This window comes from Sinocyclocheilus anshuiensis, unplaced genomic scaffold (genome assembly GCF_001515605.1).
Source record: "Sinocyclocheilus anshuiensis isolate Anshui unplaced genomic scaffold, SAMN03320099.WGS_v1.1 scaffold322, whole genome shotgun sequence".
Classification (NCBI taxonomy): Eukaryota; Metazoa; Chordata; class Actinopteri; order Cypriniformes; family Cyprinidae; genus Sinocyclocheilus; species Sinocyclocheilus anshuiensis.
The window spans coordinates 1,390,973-1,409,428 of record NW_015542366.1 but is presented as its reverse complement, the minus strand read 5'-3'; the positions used below and the strand labels follow the sequence as shown (position 1 = coordinate 1,409,428).

The following is an 18,456-nucleotide window of genomic DNA, read 5'->3' as shown; positions in this document are numbered from 1 at the left end:
AAATCTCCAACAAAAAAAAAAAAAAAAAAAAAAACCAACTGCAATTTTGATTTGATGGAGACTTTCGTATTAAGGGTGTGGATGGAAGTGTTCTAAGATAATAGGAATACAAATTTAAAAACAAAAATAAGAGAATGTTGTTGTATTATCATGAAACTTTTGTTTTTAAATCAAACCAAAGTGAGTAGCATATGCAGAAACCAATTTTATGGACACAAAAAAAAGCCTAATGCATTAGTCAACAAGCACAAAATATTTACGAAATATTTATTGCATTATCAATGGAACAATTTTATCAAGTCACTTTCACACTTTATCAAAAGCTTGAAAACAAGTTAACAAAACCTCCCAAAAGACCAGAGTGTGGTGCCTTTTTTGCCAATTGCACTTATTTCTCTGAGGTAGACCTGAAGTGTGGGGGCACATACACATCCTTCGGTATTCTTGCCCGTCTGAAGAATTGGTGCAGTGGCACGGTGTCATTCTGAGGCTTCCGACTTCTTGGTTCTCCTGGCCTTTCAGAGTGGATATTAGGATTCTGCATGTACCCAAATGAAGGACCCTGACTGTAAGGAAGTTGTGCAACTTGTGCCTCAGTTTTTTTCAGTAAAGGAAGGTGCACAGGTGGCCTTGGAATTGAAGCTTTGAACCGTGGCTGTAAAAATCCTACAGGTCTAGATCCAGTATTTTCTGTGGAAACATCACCTGAAAGCACCTCTGGTCTCAATGGTGGATATGGGCGTTTGGAAAACTGACTGGGCTGGTATTGTGAACGACTTGAGATTCCTGTGCCAGGGGTATGGACAACAGACCTCTGATACAGATTTGGAGATTGGTCTCCACCAGTCTGATACTGGAGATACTCGGGTGTCTGGCTTGAAGCTGACACAAATGGTCTCAACTCTTGAGACAATCCTTTAACAGGAAAGTAACTGGTTGACCAAGGCTGTTGGACTGACCCATAAGGTTGACTAGGCTTCTGGTAATATTGTGGCTGGAAGGGTCTTGAATCTTGAGAAGCAGGATAAGGAGGATATGGCCTTGTTTGAGATTGCATATTTATGGGAATAAGCGGAGAAGTAGGTGATAAGGGTGTGGTGGAACCTTTACGACCATAACTACTTTGGTAAAAGTACTGCTGGTACTGAGGAGGCTGGAAATGTTGAGTTGGCTGGAAAAGTGGGGCACCAGAATCAAGGGAGCTAGAAGCAACAGCACTAGTCAGTTGATGTTCTGAGTATCCTTTCATGGGAGGTGTATCAGGATTAACAGTTGCAAGCGGAGTAATGTCAGGCTTTTGATAACTAGGATTTTGATACTGCAATGGCTGATTTGGAACAGGAGGCTGAAACATCTGTGGGTGAATCTGCAGTTGTTGATTGTCATAAGAGCATAGGAAATAACCAGGTGGAATATACTGTGCCAAGCTGGCAAAAGCAGGATTTACTTTAAGTGGATTAGGTTTAGGAAAGTTCTGAGCCGACCCATACCACTGATACAGTGCAGCACTAGGGACAGACACTCTTGAAAGTTGATATTCTGGAGCAGGAGAAGGCTCAGTTTGAGGAGTTGAAGTAGGTTTTTCAAAATTATATGGATACTGCATGTAGTGAGATTCAGGTTTAGGAGCCTTAGTGACCGGATCAGCAAGTTCCTGTTGCATCTGCTCATAAGAGACATGGGACGGTCCATTTTGAATACTGGAGCTAAACTCGGAGCTCGGAACAGTAGGATCAGTGGTCGGAGCGTAAGTCGGTGCAGGAGTCACAGGTTTACTTGTTAAATGGTCTCTGTGAGCAGTCCGTGTTGGGTTGGGAAGTGAAAATGGGAAGTTCACAGCTAGATTAAAAGAGCCAGGCAAAGACGGTATTCTAGGCAGCAAAGGACGTCCGTGTCGAGAGGGTGTTCTAGCTGCATTTCTTGCCGGCTGCTCAACAGGAAACACTTGCTCCTCCACTATCTGACTGGCTACTGCTTTTGTTGGAAATCCAGTTGGTGGCTTGTGGTATACATTGGGTTCCCTTTGTGGCAGTGGTTGGTTTGTCACAGAAAGCCCCGAGTCAGTGACCGGAAACACTGGTATTGGCTCATGTGGACAGGACAGTGTGATCATCTTGTCTTTTAATTTAAATTCCAGATCAGAACGACCATCCTGAGTCACATTTAAACCACATGTCAGAAATCATTTTAAATCTTTACACAAGTTAAATTACTGCACCAACGGTTTAAAAAAATAAAAATAAAAATACCCCAAAACAAAAACAAACAACCACTGTACTTACTCTGACAGTGACGCCACAGCTTGTATATGGAATCAAAAAGGTGAGATATTCCTGGTTAGACCGCTTCCGGTGCCAGCATTGAGTCGCCACGTAAAGCAGAGGTGCCCATTCTCCATTTACTGTGAAAACATTAGCAAATATCAGCAAGACCACAAGTTTCAAGCCTCACAGAAACACCTTCCCCCACCATTAATCAATACTTACATGCAACTGACAGTTCATCTGCTGTTCCATCACCAACAGTCAATTCCATGTCATTGTTCTTACACATGATGGAGGGAGGGGTCACACTTACAGGACAGGACAAGTCAAGATCTGCCCCATACCAGCTCAGAGATAATACATATTTGGTTTGCTAGAATGGAGCAAAAAGAATAAAGGGAACAGTTTTAAGGGTCATCTTATTGGGGCCCACATGTTGCAATTACAATAAACCCCGTTACTGGATACTTTTGTTCAAGCATGGCACATGAAAACATGAGTTTGCTTCATCCATAACTGTAGACGTCCAATGTATCTGGACATTAAAGTCTAAGATGGTCATATCAGAAAAAGTGCACCTTTCATTTGTCTAGCAAGAATAAAAACAACATGGAACAATGCTTATAGATCTTATTGAAACAGCAATACAGAGACTGAAATGAAAACAGTGCAAGCTTGCCTCTTGTCTCATATAACAGGAATCATAGTTGAACAGCAGGCGAATATCTGTGTTTGTATTCTTGATGGAAACACCACAAAATGCTACCAACTGGTCCAAGTGAAGCAGGTCTCCATGTGCTATCAGTAGAGAAAAGGACAAAAGCTGCGGTTTAAATAGCAATAACGTCATTAAACTAATTAAGCAGTCAAATACAGAAAAAAAAAGTAGTCTACATTCCTTATAAATTGCAATATAAATTATCCGCTGACATCACAAAAAGCATTTACTTGTTGATACGAATTATGTCAGAAAGTTGAGGAGATCCGGTTTACACTTACGTCCATAAAATTTGATATTGGTCACATCGACATGGTTTAGAAGAAGTGTTAAGACTCGGTCGCCGCATTCAAATTGCTGTTTAGTTTGTGTCTGATCTGCAGTAGGCCTTTTCAGTTGTCCATCTCCCACAAATTTCACACTTCTTCGCTGTTTTCGATTCGGCCAAAACGACTTAAAGGTATCGTCACTTGAAATCTCGTCGTGAAATTTAAACATCGACAGAGCGCATTTCCTCTTAGCAAATTCGCTACAGAAAACACCATGAAAAGCCAACAATAAAACACAGAGTATTGGGAGATATCCGCATGTATTCATCTTGGATAGGTTATGTCTGACTGCCGCTAATAACGTCTCATCATTTTTGGTGTTTTGTTCGCCTTAAATTATGCTCGCACGAGCCAATGCCTATCGAGCTACGCATAAAAAATTTCAATACGGCAACTCTATATAGGCTATGTAGCGAAACGATGCCTGTGAACTTCTTTATTAAATGGCATGAGCCACAGCTGAAGTTAATTGTCAGTAATTTTCAAATAGGCTACCGAACCGCACGCAAATAATCACTAAACGGTTGTTAACACAAACGTATTATAGTCAATAAACGACTACGTTCTGTTAAATCTTCTTTAATTTAGAAATTGATCAAGTTTTAAAACACTGTTCATGTCAGATAAAGGGGGTTCAACCGTTTAAATTGTAAAACAATTAAAACAATTAAATAAACATAACAAAAAAAAAAATAGGATACTGTTAAAACAATACAATTTGGGTCATATATTGTTTTGGCCATATAGCCATATGCAATAATCAATAACTTATAGGCTAATAGGCCTACAACATGCAGTGGCATTGATATGAAAAATATAATTTAGAGAATTATAATGAATAGAGAACATTATAAAGATCAGTATGTGGCCTACACAGAAAAAATAGGCAATGAAAACACTAACAAACTACTGCACACACAGGGGGAAAAAAACGCATTTTATGGATTTTGTATCAAAAACTTTCATTTACTGAGCTATATCTTTTGGGTCCAGTTGCGTAAACATAAAAACAAGTCTAACCAACTAGTTAATCAAGAGATAATCAGTCTATCAGTCTAATTCTAATTAGACGAATAATAAAAAAAATCCAGATACACAAAATATAAGAGCAATCTTAAACTGCAGAACAGTGTTTAAGAGAAGAAAAATAAATAAAATAAACAAATAACCACATCGTAAAAACAAAATAAAACACAAAATAAAATAAAAAAATAAATAAACATATAAACAACTAAACAATAGTTCAAATTTTCTTCCTTTTTCCTAATTTGCATTAGAGACTTTTTCAAAGCTTCCATTTCTGATAAAAATAGATTACACTTTGGTATGCATTTTGCAAATTTCTGTTTATGAATATAATATTTACCTTGCAAAATGTAAAAGTTAACGACATACTCAATCATTTTACTTACTACGCACAAATAACATCTTTTAAAGATAACACATAATTAACATTTCTTCGCAGAAATAGAAAGGCACTAACATCAGACCAAAATCTAAGAGACAAATCACAATTATAAAACAAATGACACAAGTCTTCCTCATGTGTGTTACAAAAACTGCAAGTATTGTCAATGTCCATGAATTTAGAAAGAGCTACTTTACATGGGTACATTTTGTGAAGTATTTTGAAATGCACCTCTTTAACTTTATTCAAAATACAAAATTTGTAAGGATCTGGCCAGGTCGTTTTCCAATTAATATCAGACATTTTTGCATTCCAAAATAACTTTCCTCTAGGGGAGATTTTATGATTTGATTGCAAAATTTGTCTAATATCTTTGTTATGACAAGAGGAAGAAAATATTTCAATACCATTCATTTTTAATTCTGGAAATATCCTTTCATTGCTACCAAAAGAGAGGTGATTAGGCTATTTATTAGTTGTATCAACCCATTTGGAATAGCTTTAACCACTTGTTGAAATTCTTTAAAGGGGATGGGAAAGTTGTAAACATGCATAAAGTCTTCATAAGACAGAATGTTTCCTCTCTCATAGAACGTATCTATAACAAAATATATATTCCTTTCAAACCACCTATGCAAAAATAACGATAAAAAACTTGTAAGACTAGTAATCCATTAAATCCGCAGTAGGTGTCGCTCCAAACCAACTTCAGATGACTCATCATCAACCTCTGCAAAGTATCTGCGCATCATTTTCTGCCTCTCTGCGCTACTTTACCGTGATTGGAGAGATGGGTTTTGACTGGCTCTGAGATCGCCCTATTGTTGGCTAGCCATGTGCTGCGTTTATGGCCCGTTTTATGCCTGCAGTTAAGAGTGCGACTCCGGGCGAGTGAGGGAGGAGTCTGCGGTTAGCGTGTATCTCTAGAAGAGCTGAGATAGGATGCTGCGGCATGCGGATAGGTCGCTATAGCACATCATAGCTTTAGGTAACAGGACGACGACGTCGCAAACTCTTGCACAGAATTATTGAGCACTCGGAAAAAGTAATTTACAGTGCGTTTAAGGAGGCATCTAAATATTGTCCAGTCCGGCATTTAAAAAATAAAATGTTTTAGTGGCTGTTTTGACATTAAGATGATGGTCTCTTATTACACCTCGTGCATGAATTTCCAGTGAGCGACAATACAGTTCTAGGATTTCGCTGGATGTGGGGAGACGACGGACGAGGTGCGGAGAAGTGCGAATATCCTCGGATGGTGGGGCATCAGACAGGCTACGAAAAAGAAATTGAGAGCTTAAAATATCAAAGGTAACCTTTTATTATCTGTGCCACCGCTGTAGAATTATCATGCCAGTGAGACTGTAAAGTTATTATTTATTAATACAATCAAGCGTCTTAGAATCGACATAAAAGAAAGGGAAATCTATTTTAAAACTGTAATAGAACGTTTAGGATTGACTGAAAACTGGATGAAAATGCATCCGAACGCATGACGTGACACGAATTCCTTCTGTGTTCCATCTGTAATTCGCGGGAGCTTTCGCATTAGCTTCCATATTTTTGTCTAATGTGGTTTGCTAGAATTAACCGATAAATAACAGATTGTTTATGCGTTGTTTTAAACGGGCGTCCAGTGAATATAAAACATGAATGCACTGGCTGAAGATATGCTCTGTTGGAATAGTTTTAATCATTTAATGGGATTTAACACCATATTTTCTCTTAAACCCTTTTTGTTGTTTGTATGAACAGCATGCATCAGCATTTTAGATGACATGTCAGTTCACCTACTGTATCTGTGACTTAAGAAAGAGCATCATCAGAGTGCCTCTTCTCCTCCTCCCACATGATATTGTAGTTTAGTTGGAGATTTGTGCATGTGATCTTGGTAGAAATAAATCTAGTATCCCAAAAATAAAGTGACCCTTTAGAAGTGATAAAACAATTGCTGTTTATTGCATAGCATTTATGCAGCTTTAATGTGGTGATGTCAGCCATGGCTGCTTAGTTATCAACATGTTTAAGTGCAAAGACACATAACTGCAGTATTACTAGCACATGGTTAAAAGTACTGTGTGAATGAAAAGCATAGATTCATTTTGAATCATGTAAAAAGGTCATTAGAGCCTCCCTTCCACTTTCTTCCTCAATGCTTTGCTTGGCACATCTTTAAATATAAGGCAACTTTTTTTTCTAAAAACATGGATATTCTCAGTAAGTCATCATTGGATGGCTGCAGAATTTTTTGATGTCGAGTATTTCTTAAACACAAGATGTCATGTCTTATAATATTTCCCTTACAGCAGGATATTGTTCCACCCTGTTTCCCTCTCATCCTCTGAATATGTTCAAGGCCCTGGCAGGAATCTGTTTGCTTCATCTGACTACAATTTTCTTCCTATTTTGGGCAACTATTGATGATGTAAGCTCACATTATTCCTCTTTTATGTGTATGTGTATATATATATATATATGTATATGTGTGTAATAAAATCCATGTCTTCTTCATACATAAAAAACATGACTTTTTAACAGATGTAAAAAAGTATGTGTTGTGATCTGAATGTGTTTGTACCGTCATTGTAGTAGTCTGTTTGTAGTTAATGGTAGGTTTTTAATTTTCCCAGGCATGGTGGTTCACAGAGAACCTTTATACAGACTTGTGGGGCAGATGGGTGATGGAGAACAATGATAATGTCTGGGTGTACATGGACATACCAACCTCATACCGGAAAGGTAAGACAATGTTAAAAGTATTTTGGGACATCTGCCTGTTTTCACTAGTCAAGCCAAAATAAAGATTCGTCAATGATGTGGGGTCTTCAGTGATGCCATAGAAGAACCATTTGGGGTTCTCAAAGAACCTTTCAGTGAGCAGTTCTTAAAAGAGACATTTTTTACTTAGTCCGAAGAACATTTTAATAATCTAAAGAAACTTCTTTTGCAATGAAAATATTCCATGGATGTCAAAGTTTCTTCATGCCAGTAAAGAACCTTTATTTTTAAGCGTACAGACTGGGACATTTACATGATGCCCCTTTAATTAATCCCTCTAGACTATCTGCAGGCAGTTCAGGTGTTTGCAGTTCTGTCCTGCCTGTTTGCTGTGTTCTCTCTGTGCGTGTTCATATTCCAACTCTTTACTCTGGGCAAAGGAAAGCGGTTCACCATATCTGGAATTGTGCAGCTCATCTCTTGTAAGTTAATGCTTCTGTAAATCTGAGGTTAAATTAGGGCATTATTGAAACATTCCTGTGTGGATCATTGCCTTTAAGGTCGTACAGGTCATACAGACATTCATTTTTGTTGTACATTTATACATTTCTCTTGGACCTCTAGGTTTCTGCATAATGGTGGCTCTGTCAGTCTACACCGATCACTTTCACAGAGGCGAGAAGAATGGCTGGTATGGCTGGTCCTACATCATGGCCTGGTTTGGGTGGCTGCTGACCCTCTTCACTGGAATTATGTACATCATTCTGCGCAAAAGAGTTGATTAAACTTTAGACCTCGCTAAAGCCTTAATTATTTTATTTCCAAGTCTTAAGTGCACAACTTGAAAAATAAGGAGTTGTCTCAAATATTACAGGCGTTGGTTGGAATTGTAGAAACTTGTGAAACAAATCACAGCATCAGCAGTTCATTGAAACTTTTGAGCACATTTGCAAAGTTTAAAATCTGTCAGTGAGAAATTGTTGATTCAGCATTTGAGGAAAATTTGCTAGAGAAGTTTCTTGAAACAAGAAGAGAAATGTTTTTTTGCATTTTTGTTTAGAGTAATACTATAGATTGGTTTGATGGGTCACCTTTCCTAGTTTCTCAAAGCACTGAGGGCAGTAAGAGGGTCTAAACACACTTTATTGCAGGAGTTGGTGTGTAAAGATTGTGAAGATGCAGTATATACAAGAATGAAATGTAAAAAATGTGTTTATAATATGTATAAAGAGAAAGATAAGTTGTACATATAAAGTACATACAGAAAAATGTTATCATAGTGTAGTTTTAAACATCACTTGCACTTTAAGAAATAGCATTGTCTTAAACATGGGTTTATTTTCATGCATATTTTCTTTCAATTTATTTTTTTTGTGTGTGTGTTTTAAATGGCAATAGCACAGGATAGTCTCTAGGTCAAAATAAGGGTCAAATCTTTGTTACTGCGATGCATTATGGTGCTGTTCAAATTTGTGATCATCCGCTTGGATCATGTAGACTTCTGAATACACAATCCTTTTGTAATTTCATTGTACAGACCCTCTGCCACCATATTTACTTACGGTTTCTGTGTGGAGAAATGCTTTCTTGATAAAGACATCATGGGCCCTGTTGCTATGCCAGCCATTTTTGATTAGCATGATGATGATGAATGATTGTTCATGTGGTCAGATGATCACCCTGTAAGATCCTAATTCTAGAGCACAGAATGTTCCAAAATAATTTTTAGAATGCTTTGGTTTTTTAAATGTCGATATCTATTCATAATTTTATGGGCGTAATTATTCAACATCCTCTCAAGGAAGAAGCTCCTTACTTTGTTTGGTTAAAGTTTTAGCCAGCTCTAGATGTATTTCTATGTTGCAGTATGACAGTAAATGGAAAGGACTTTATTTTTTCAATGCAAAGCCAATCAGTGTAAACCTGGGAGGACATTAATTTTAGTAATCACACAAATAAAGACCTTGCCATAAGATAAGAATTTCTTTTGTTATTTTATTATTTACAACATCAATATTTTACAACTTTAAATAAGCTTCAACATAATAATTTACCTTTTTCACACAATATCTTGCCATTATATGAAAATGGGGAATAACGTGTACATTCATATCACAAAAGCAAAGAAACCTTCTGTTATTTGAGACATTTTCATATGAGTATGTACAGCTCTGCTAGGTTCAGTGACCTTCTACATTCCTCATGCAAAATGCACAAGGCACTGGCTTAGGAATGTTCCAATAAGAACTGTTTTGTGGGGGTGTATGGCACCAAATCATATGCCCTGACCGGAGGGTGTAATTCGTTCCTGAACCACTAAGTGGAGAAGATGATTCTGTTCTGCCGAAAGGAGAGGCCTGTTGTGAGAGAAGAGAAAGGTGTTGTTTATCTAATTCCAAAGGCTTCAGTCTTAATATATATAAATGCATAGTATGAGTCAGGAAATGCATCAAGTTCACCATAGTTCTGTCTGGAGAGCCTTGAGAGATTCTGTATCCTTTTCCTGACAGGCCATCTGTAAACAGGCCAGTCAGACCATTTAGCCATCTTAATCCAAGATAGGAGTTCTACTAGTAATTTATAGCATTTTTGACATTCGAGCAAACAGTGCAGTCTAAAAGTAAGACACCACTACTGAAAATGCTTCTATTTTGAATTTTTCTAATTTTGTTCACTGCAAATTACATTAATTACATGTAAAAATGTACATAAAAAGCTGAAATAACAATTCAATTTTTTAATATGTGACCCTGGACCACAAAACAAGTCATAAGGGTCAATTTTTCGAAATTGAGATTTATATATAGCCTGAAAGCTGAATAAATAATCTTTCCATTGATGTATGGTTTGTTAGAATAGGACAATATTTGGCCGAGATACAACTATTTGAAAATCTGGCCTTTAAAGGTGTCCAAATGAAGTTCTTAGTAATGCATATTACTAATCAAAAATTAAGTTTTGATATATTTACAGTAGGAAATTTACAAAATATCTTCATGGAACATGATCTTTACTTAATATCCTAATGATTTTTGGCATTATTGAAAAATCAATAATTTTGACCCATACAATGTATTTTTGGCTATTGCTACAAATATACCCCAGTGACTTAAGACTGCTTTTGTGGTCCAGGGTCACAAATATATTTCTATGTTGTTTAATATCATAATGCTTTGTTTTAAATATTTCAGAATCTGAAAACTTGTTTTCAGATTATTTCCAGGTTTAAACTGGATTTTGAATACAGGTTTTAAATGTGGTTATTTTAACAACCTAATTTTACAAACAGATTTTAAATACTCACCACAACCGACTGTAGAAGGAGGAACACATTTTCTGGAAGGAAGTTTACTAAAGGACAGACGGTAACAACAGTTTATAAAGAATAGCAACCAAATAAAACATTGTGCCTGGTTCTCCGTTTTGCTCGCAAGTCTTACCCTGACTGTGTGAGTCGAAGGATTCCCATGCATATCGCTCTAGTGTTTGAGCATGCTCGGGTAACAGCTTTTGAGGGGGAGGCTTAAAAAAAGATACTAATACACGAGTTTCACAATTTTAGTTGAATTACTGAAATAAATGAACTTCGCGTCAATCTAAATGAACTTCTTTAAAGTTTTTTTTTATTTTACTGAATAAATGAAGTGTCATTTGAGGATAGTAAACAAACACTAATGCTATTGGTCTGGTTTCTTAACATATTGTCCAAAATGTGAGCTTATTTGTAAAACTTACAGATTTTAAATATATATTTTACCTCAAGCAACATAAGAAGTAATACCCTGGAGATTTCGCACTTTGCTATGATATCCATATATGCTCCTGGAATTAAAACAAACAGAATTGAAGCATGAATCTAAAGAATCTTACAGCATATGCTTAATTTTCTTGGCGTCATTATTATTAGCAGATGTCAAATACACAAACTAAAAGACTGCTGACTCAGTCTGCAAAACAGATGTTTGACAAGCGTGAAAATCAGTCACAAAATATAACATGACTGCTTCTTATAAATTTGTGATTGCAGGGTATAATCAGGAAATTCAAATAAACAGCAAATCTGGTGAAAATCCCTAAAATTAGGCCACCAAACCACACCCAGCTAGATTTCAAAACTAAGACTGATTGTATAATGTTGTGAATGTTCATACCGACAGGGGTGTTTGTCCCGGGTAGCTGTAGTCCTCTTTCCTGACACATGTGCTGCATCTCAGAGAGAACAGCAAGAGCGCCCTCATGATCACCTACCAATCAAACATCACATCACAGCTCTGACAACCACAGAACGGCATCTGAAACGCAATACCAAAATGAATCATTGCATTCTGGCAGGAAAACGCTGCTATCTTTGAACTCACGGGTCAGTATTTTGCAGGAGGCCATTTCCCACAGTGACAGCAGGGCCTCAATTGGAGTCTGAATCTGCAGTTCTGTGGCTCTCTGGAAATGAACTATCGCCTCCCCGGGTCTGTTCATCTCCTACACACAAATATATAAACAGGACCACAACATGATTAAGCACCGTGGAACAAGATGAATATGCGCTTTAATTCATTTATGAACAGAAAGCCGCTCCATGTATTACAATGATTAATGTCTCACCTTCAGAGCATTGCCAAGCTCCAGTGAGAGACTGGCCGCCATAACAGGCTGATTCATCTCAATATAGACCTAAACAATATATAAGTACATATTTGCAGTATAACATCTAAAAAATATTTTAAAAAAAAACACAATCTGCATACGATTGCAAGATTTTAGGCTTTTTACTATATTAGTCCAGTAGAGAGACGTATTCTTCAAATGACTTCAATTAATTTTTAGGAGCATTTGAACATGAAACATGTGAAACAGAATCTAGCAGCTAACGAAAATTAGTTACATTTGTTTCATTTCCGGGTGATTTATTACTTTAGAAACAAATGTTGGTTTGCTTGTATTGGTTATTTAGCTGCTCATCCTCACCCTCTCTTCCTCTAACTGTGAATGAGGCTGTAATAGTGAACAAAAGTGAATAGCAAGTAATATTAGGCTTGATGGTTCTGTCAGGCCAGGGTTATTAAAGTTAAATAAAACTAAAACCATAAAAACATTTTCCTTACTTGAAATAAAATAAATGTTATATAAAACTTGTTTTATTTTATTTAGTTTAACTAGTTTAAATGTTCTAAAATATGTAAAATTGAAATAAACATTTATAAAACCTACATAGACATCAAAAACCAAGAAAATATGACAAAAACAAAATGTAAACAGAAAATATAAAAATAAACCGTTTTAATAAAAACTACAATAATATCTCAATTATACTAAAATAACATATGTCAGGCTAAACTGAGCAGTTTATTTGTATCAAAAATATAAAATCACAAGTGTCTTTTCATTCTATTTAAATCTGTGCATGCAAGTCTGAGCCCAGCATTCTGTAAAATAACAACCTGTTTTTATATATGCTCATCTGCTTGAGCATAAGCATCTGGTAATAAATTTGATTCCGATAAATACCTTAATCGCAAAACTATAGCAGTTCATGGCTGCCTGCATATTCTCATCGAAACCAGGAACCCTCAGCGCTCTGGTTTCCTGTTCTGAGGCCAGAAAGAGTCTGGCTGCATCAGTCAATGCCAGGGCTTCTCCTGGAGCATTGAACATGGTCTGCTCACAGCTACGAAAACAGAGAAGAAGAAAAAATTCCACATGTTGCTCACATCAGACACAAGGATGAAGAAATGAGAGAGGCTGTGTTACCGGGCCATGGCGAGATTACAGAAGGCAGCATACTGAGGACAGTCCTGCTGTTTGAGCTCCTTGGCCAGCTGACCTGAGGAAAGATGTCATATAATGATAAACAGAGAGTAGCACTGCTGCACAGCATCACTCTTCTGACACAATACTCACCGAACTGTTCACTTGCTTCAGCGACATTAGGCTTCCGCAGAAAACGTCTGTGATTTAAAGGAGGAGAACTAAATATTAAAACGCCACTAAATGAGATTAATTTGACAGGTTGAACTTCCATACTGAACGTACTCTGGGATTGTTCATCATAAAAAGCCGCTGGCATGAAACTAAACATCTACAAGATGTCATCCTCAGCTGTTCATACATAAATCTTCTGTAATTTTACAATAATAGATTGACGCGAACTTTATTTAGTAGCTCTTGAGATTTAATTAGCAACATGCTTGTGAGGGATGTGTAGTGCTGGCATGACATTCTTTGGTTACGCTCAGTATTGTAGACAACATTAATAGTCTACCAAAGTTAACATTGCAAACATTGTAGTATTAGTGATATAAAGCTGTAATTTTAGCTCTTACTTTTTCAGTTTATTTGACACCGCCCGGTAGCGCGTCAGAAAATCTCCCTCGGCTGCCATTGTTGACACTTCAAGAGGAGCAAGAGACAGGAAGTTCAGATACGAGTGTTCCTATTGGTTGCACACATCTAAAGATGTCTTTTGATTGGTTTACACAGCTTAAGGGCGGGGCTTTCGCAGAAAATCCACCGCATTTTTATGGAAGAAGGTGAGAGGCTTGATGAAAAACGACACATATTCAGTCGTTTTGATATTTCATTTATTTTATGTTATTTTATGTTATACTGGCCCATAAAATATTCAATTATACAAAAAAAATCTTTATTTGACACCAAGTACATTCCAGCAGGTATTCATACATGAAATTCATTAACTCGAATCATTCCTTCATTCATTCACAAGTTTTCATAGACAGAATCAAATACTTCATCTTCTTGTGCTTTGCAGTGCTGAAAGAGAACAAAGCAATAGAAACGGTTGGTATTCTGAAACAAGACTTAAATTAGTTTCATGTTTACCTGTATATACATATATATATATACATATACATATATATATATATATATAAATGCAAAGTTTATGTCATGAAGTGTCTTCACTGCATTATTATATCTTCAGTAAATGCACTATGCACTCTGTGTTTATATATTCAATACCTGAAGTTGTATATTACATTTTTAAAACCAATTTTTAATGTAGGACTACATTATAGGCTATACATGTCATATAATATTACACCATTTATAAAACAAACCTTTTTAACTGATTTTTTCTTCAATGTGTTTTCTTCATGCATCGTGTCTGGATGCAATGAATCATAAATGGAGCTTGATCTGTATTGTAGCGCCTGTTGGACGGGAGTATTAGATTATGCATAAATTTATTTGAGACTTCATTTAAAATTCTTATTGAAACAGGTAGAAAAACCTTTTACCAACAAATACCAAAGACAGAGACAAAGAAAGAGCAAATGACTACTTTCCAAAAGAGAAACAGACTCTTTTACTGTTATCTCACTGTGTAGAGTGATGCAGATGCAGGATCCTCATCCAATATCACTTCATCATTCCCCCCTGGCCTCTGCTCTGCAACTTCATTTTTGTCATCTCTACAAGCAGGGTGTTCCTAAAAGTAATGAGGCAAAACTAGAGCTGAAACTAACAGTATCACATGTGTTTTTCTGGACAGTACATGTGTGCCCTTTTTTGGTCTTAACAGCACCATCTTGCAATCAAAGCAATTCTGGACAGTCCATCTGGAGCCAAGTGGGATTACACATCTTGCATAATAGCACATAGATCATCTTTTCTGAACTGACATTTACCGTTTAGTTATGAGTCCATAAATACTGATCAGTCATAACATTAAAACCACCTGCCTAATATCGGTCCCCCTTGTGTTGTCAAAGCAGCTCTGATGCGTTGAAGCATGGACACCACAAAATCTCATAATGTGTCCTGTGGTATCTAGACATTGGCAACAGATCCTTTAAGCCCTGCAAGTCGTGAGGTGATGCCTCCATGGATCAGATTTGCTGGTCCAGCACATCCCACAGATGCTCAATCGAATTGAGATCTGGGGAATCTGGAGACAAAGGCAACATCTACATTTCTAACTCTTTTTTTTTTTCACGTTCCTCAAATCATTCCTTAACTATTTTCCTGCTGAAAGAGGCCACTGCCATCAGGGGGTCTGAAACAATCTTCAGGCAAGTGGTAAGTATCAAAGTAACATCCACATGAATGTCAGAACCCTCCACCGGCCTGCCTTCTTCCCATAGTTCATCCTGCTGCCATCTCTTCCCCAGGTAAATGATACATACGCACCCAACCATCCACCTGATCTAAAAGAAAACGTTATTCATCAGATAAGGCCACTGCTCCATAGTCTAGTTCTGACACTCACGTGCCCATTGTAGGTGCTTTCGGCGGTGGACAGGGGTCATCATGGGGACTACGCAGCCCCATATGCAGCAAATTGTGATGCACTGTGTTCTGACATTTTTCTGTCATGGCCAGCATTAAGTTTTTCAGCAATTTGAGCTACAGTAACTCTTCTGTGATCAGACCAGATGGGCTAGCCTTTGCTCCCCATGTGCATAAGTGAGCCTTGAACGCCCATGACCCTGACGCCAGTTTACCAGTTGTTCTTCCTTACACAACTTTTGGTAGGTACTAAACACTGCATACCGGAAACACCCAACAAGACTTGGTGTTTTGGAGCTGCTCTGACCCAGTCGTCCAGCCATCACTATTTGGCCCTTGTCAAAGTTATTCAGATCTTTTCACCTGCCCATTTTTCCTGCTTTCAACACATGAAAGACTGTTCACTTGCTGCCCAATATATCTCACCCCTTGACAGGTGCCATTGTAATGTTATAATCAATGTTCACACGTCCAGTGTATAACCCCTCATTGTAAGATTGAGTCCTTTGAGATGTACAGAAATTCATTGCCTGAACTTTTACAGCATGAGTATCATCTAATTCATGCATTAAAGTATACAAGAAAGCATCTGAAATTAAATAAACTTACATTCAACAAATTAGAATAAATTGTTCTAATGTTTCTACGACACAATGTGCAGCCAAGTTTTACCTTGTAGCTTTTTAATATGTAAAGTGACCCAGCAACACTGAAGATGAGAAGAATTCCTGAGAATGCCATCATTGTGATGATGGCACTGTCTAACTCCTCAGGTGGCTGCTGATAACCTTTATCTGGAAAACCAAGAGTTGGGGTAAGAGTGCAGAAACAAGGAGGAAATAGAGAGAATGTAACAAAGGAATTTTGTTTCTGGCTCAGTTTTTGCATTACCGCTTTTCTTTTGCTGAAAGTGGCAGTTTCAGTCCAACATGTCACATGGCCAAACTCACGTGCTGTCTTTATTTTTTGTACGCATTCGTAATTAACCTCTTTATTTATCTGTCCAGCCTATCTAGATATATATAATTTATTTGTCCTCAGAGAGGAAATTCATTTTCACAGAGGGTGCGTATAGAACACCAAGACAGCTTATCACAATACAATCAAAAACAGTCCCATCACGTCACATCACATCAAAACACAAATGCATAAGCGTAAGACGATGGTTGATTTCCTATTGGTTCACAAGCCACAAACTTATCAAGTGAAAAGTTTCTGAAGTAAAAATCAGAAATTTAAACTGTTAATTTCAAGATTCATACATATTCTAATACTTACAAAAGCTCTGACTGAGAGATTAGCATAAGTCACCAGTGCATTTCAATCATGGAGCAAATAGAATGTAGGACCAGTCCTGGATGATCAATGATCTGCGTACTCACCTCTCACATGAACCACCAAATGCACTTGCTGATCTGTATAATAAAAGTAGTAATTGCCAGAACTGGAGCTATTGTGCATTTTGATATGTGCCATCACCGACTTTGTAGTTTCAAAAAATTCACTTTTAAGTTCTTTACTCCAAATTATCATCCTGCTCTGAGTATGGTAGCATTTAAGTTTGTTAGTAGTGTAGTTTGCTGGGATGTCCACTGACAGGTTGAAGTAAAGAGTTTCTCCTGCTAGTGCCACTCTGGTTCTGTTCAGCATATAGATTGTAGGTTTGGCTGGAGGGATGGAGGAGAGAACATGGCATTATTGAACCATCTGTGCTCTCCTGATATTTTCATAACTTATGGTTTCTAATTCAGCTTAAGAGGGTGTGAGTGAGAAATCCAGCAATACAATAATAAAAATTAAATAAAACACACACTGTAATGACACATAAATAAAGATCAACAATACCTTGAGTTTCCTGCCTAAAGCACAGAATTATGATCCAATACAGGACAAGCTTGGCTACATACATCCTTGAGCAAAATTTACATTTCCTTTCATTTGAAACAAAATCAGCCACGTTTTCTCTCTCTGTTGTTTAATCAAAGCTCAGAAACGAAGTGGTAAAGAACTGATGTCTGTCCAGACAACACGGGAAGTTAAGCCATATTACACCAGAGTGGATGTTCACAGGACCCTCATAAGAAGTACAATCTTCTCAGGATCTCGTGCAATCGTCAGAAACCACTTCCTCTCTCACTCCTCACTTCCTTAATTATGTCCTTTTACAGAACTGTTGATTTTGGTTGGCATAATTAAATCTAGATCTAAACTTAAACGTTTTTTCAACACTGAAATGCGCTTGCGCTCTTTCGAGACTACGTATAATCCATTCCGAATTTGAATAAAAGTTTTGTTTTTGTGCTGATAAGAGGACCAATGGCCACATGCACACGCAACAAACATACGACGACATAAATCCCTCATCACTCATTATGCAGTATGATTCATTTTCGAAACTGCAATGACTGACATAATGATTATAACCATAGTAGGCTAATGTACTGGAGAAAATGTCATTTGTCAAAATATATAGGCATTAAGCAATGTAAATGCAGACTAAAGATTAATAGAGAAATATTGTAATTTTATATCAAAATATGTTTGAAATGCGGTTGCAATTATGACTTGTAAATCTTACAGTTCTCTCACTGTACATTGCTATTCTTGTTGTGGTAAAAAGTTATCTGTTTTGCAGCATTGCAACAGTTATTTTACATAATTTTATCATAAAACAGTTACTTAAGTATACTTACTAAAATAAACTTGAAGTATACTACTTTTTGGTAAGGGCAGACATCATAATGACGTTGTCAGATGTCAAGACAAGACTCTGCT

The 18,456-nt window shown here is 37.0% G+C and overlaps 4 protein-coding genes across 5 annotated transcripts; 1 reads left to right on the top strand and 3 right to left on the bottom strand.

Annotated features, from left to right (window-relative positions):
* Positions 1-253: 253 nt before the first annotated feature.
* LOC107692149 (extensin) lies at positions 254-3,706 on the bottom strand. The gene is made up of 5 exons (XM_016491094.1): positions 3,264-3,706; positions 2,944-3,062; positions 2,487-2,637; positions 2,283-2,401; positions 254-2,152 (listed from the first exon to the last, which is right to left on the bottom strand). The coding sequence occupies exons 1-5, from the start codon at positions 3,577-3,579 to the stop codon at positions 389-391; spliced, it is 2,469 nt and encodes an 822-aa protein (XP_016346580.1). The 5' UTR covers positions 3,580-3,706; the 3' UTR covers positions 254-388.
* A 1,895-nt stretch (positions 3,707-5,601) lies between these two features.
* Positions 5,602-9,286, top strand: LOC107692152 (epithelial membrane protein 2-like). 2 transcript variants are annotated; one of them, XM_016491099.1, is made up of 5 exons: positions 5,602-5,707; positions 7,026-7,144; positions 7,350-7,458; positions 7,779-7,919; positions 8,062-9,286. In XM_016491099.1, exons 2-5 carry the CDS (start codon positions 7,067-7,069, stop codon positions 8,220-8,222), a joined length of 489 nt encoding a protein of 162 aa, XP_016346585.1. In that variant the 5' UTR covers positions 5,602-5,707; positions 7,026-7,066; the 3' UTR covers positions 8,223-9,286. The 2 variants fall into 2 exon arrangements, with proteins under 2 accessions (XP_016346585.1, XP_016346583.1); XM_016491097.1 differs by lacking the exon at positions 5,602-5,707 and adding an exon at positions 5,948-6,030.
* A 22-nt stretch (positions 9,287-9,308) lies between these two features.
* LOC107692150 (factor VIII intron 22 protein-like) lies at positions 9,309-13,856 on the bottom strand. Its single transcript, XM_016491095.1, has 12 exons — positions 13,758-13,856; positions 13,336-13,382; positions 13,186-13,258; positions 12,943-13,102; positions 12,040-12,108; positions 11,796-11,916; positions 11,589-11,681; positions 11,195-11,259; positions 10,878-10,959; positions 10,742-10,788; positions 9,897-9,952; positions 9,309-9,794 (listed from the first exon to the last, which is right to left on the bottom strand). The coding sequence occupies exons 1-12, from the start codon at positions 13,814-13,816 to the stop codon at positions 9,713-9,715; spliced, it is 954 nt and encodes a 317-aa protein (XP_016346581.1). The 5' UTR covers positions 13,817-13,856; the 3' UTR covers positions 9,309-9,712.
* A 190-nt stretch (positions 13,857-14,046) lies between these two features.
* On the bottom strand, positions 14,047-17,710 carry LOC107692151 (NFAT activation molecule 1-like). Its single transcript, XM_016491096.1, has 6 exons — positions 17,527-17,710; positions 17,064-17,348; positions 16,354-16,475; positions 14,774-14,881; positions 14,511-14,603; positions 14,047-14,205 (listed from the first exon to the last, which is right to left on the bottom strand). The coding sequence occupies exons 1-6, from the start codon at positions 17,588-17,590 to the stop codon at positions 14,152-14,154; spliced, it is 726 nt and encodes a 241-aa protein (XP_016346582.1). The 5' UTR covers positions 17,591-17,710; the 3' UTR covers positions 14,047-14,151.
* Between the last annotated feature and the right edge of the window lie 746 nt (positions 17,711-18,456).

Bases quoted from the DNA above. Each gene is read 5' to 3' on its own strand.
- LOC107692149 (XM_016491094.1), bottom strand. From the start codon at position 3,579: ATGAATACATGCGGATATCTCCCAATACTCTGTGTTTTATTGTTGGCT. The intron at 3,063-3,263 runs GTAAGTGTAAAC...CTCTACTGATAG, and splicing joins CAATATCAAATTTTATGGAC to CACATGGAGACCTGCTTCAC. The intron at 2,638-2,943 runs GCAAGCTTGCAC...GCTCCATTCTAG, and splicing joins CCTGTTATATGAGACAAGAG to CAAACCAAATATGTATTATC.
- LOC107692152 (XM_016491099.1), top strand. From the start codon at position 7,067: ATGTTCAAGGCCCTGGCAGGAATCTGTTTGCTTCATCTGACTACAATT. The intron at 7,459-7,778 runs GTAAGACAATGT...TAATCCCTCTAG, and splicing joins ACCAACCTCATACCGGAAAG to ACTATCTGCAGGCAGTTCAG. The intron at 7,920-8,061 runs GTAAGTTAATGC...TTGGACCTCTAG, and splicing joins AATTGTGCAGCTCATCTCTT to GTTTCTGCATAATGGTGGCT.
- LOC107692150 (XM_016491095.1), bottom strand. From the start codon at position 13,816: ATGGCAGCCGAGGGAGATTTTCTGACGCGCTACCGGGCGGTGTCAAAT. The intron at 12,109-12,942 runs GTATTTATCGGA...TATATTGTTTAG, and splicing joins GCTATAGTTTTGCGATTAAG to GTCTATATTGAGATGAATCA. The intron at 9,953-10,741 runs GTGAGTATTTAA...GCCTGTTTACAG, and splicing joins TCCTTCTACAGTCGGTTGTG to ATGGCCTGTCAGGAAAAGGA.
- LOC107692151 (XM_016491096.1), bottom strand. From the start codon at position 17,590: ATGTATGTAGCCAAGCTTGTCCTGTATTGGATCATAATTCTGTGCTTT. The intron at 17,349-17,526 runs GTATTGTTGATC...CCATCCCTCCAG, and splicing joins CTTTAGGCAGGAAACTCAAG to CCAAACCTACAATCTATATG. The intron at 16,476-17,063 runs GTGAGTACGCAG...TTGGTTTTCCAG, and splicing joins TTTGGTGGTTCATGTGAGAG to ATAAAGGTTATCAGCAGCCA.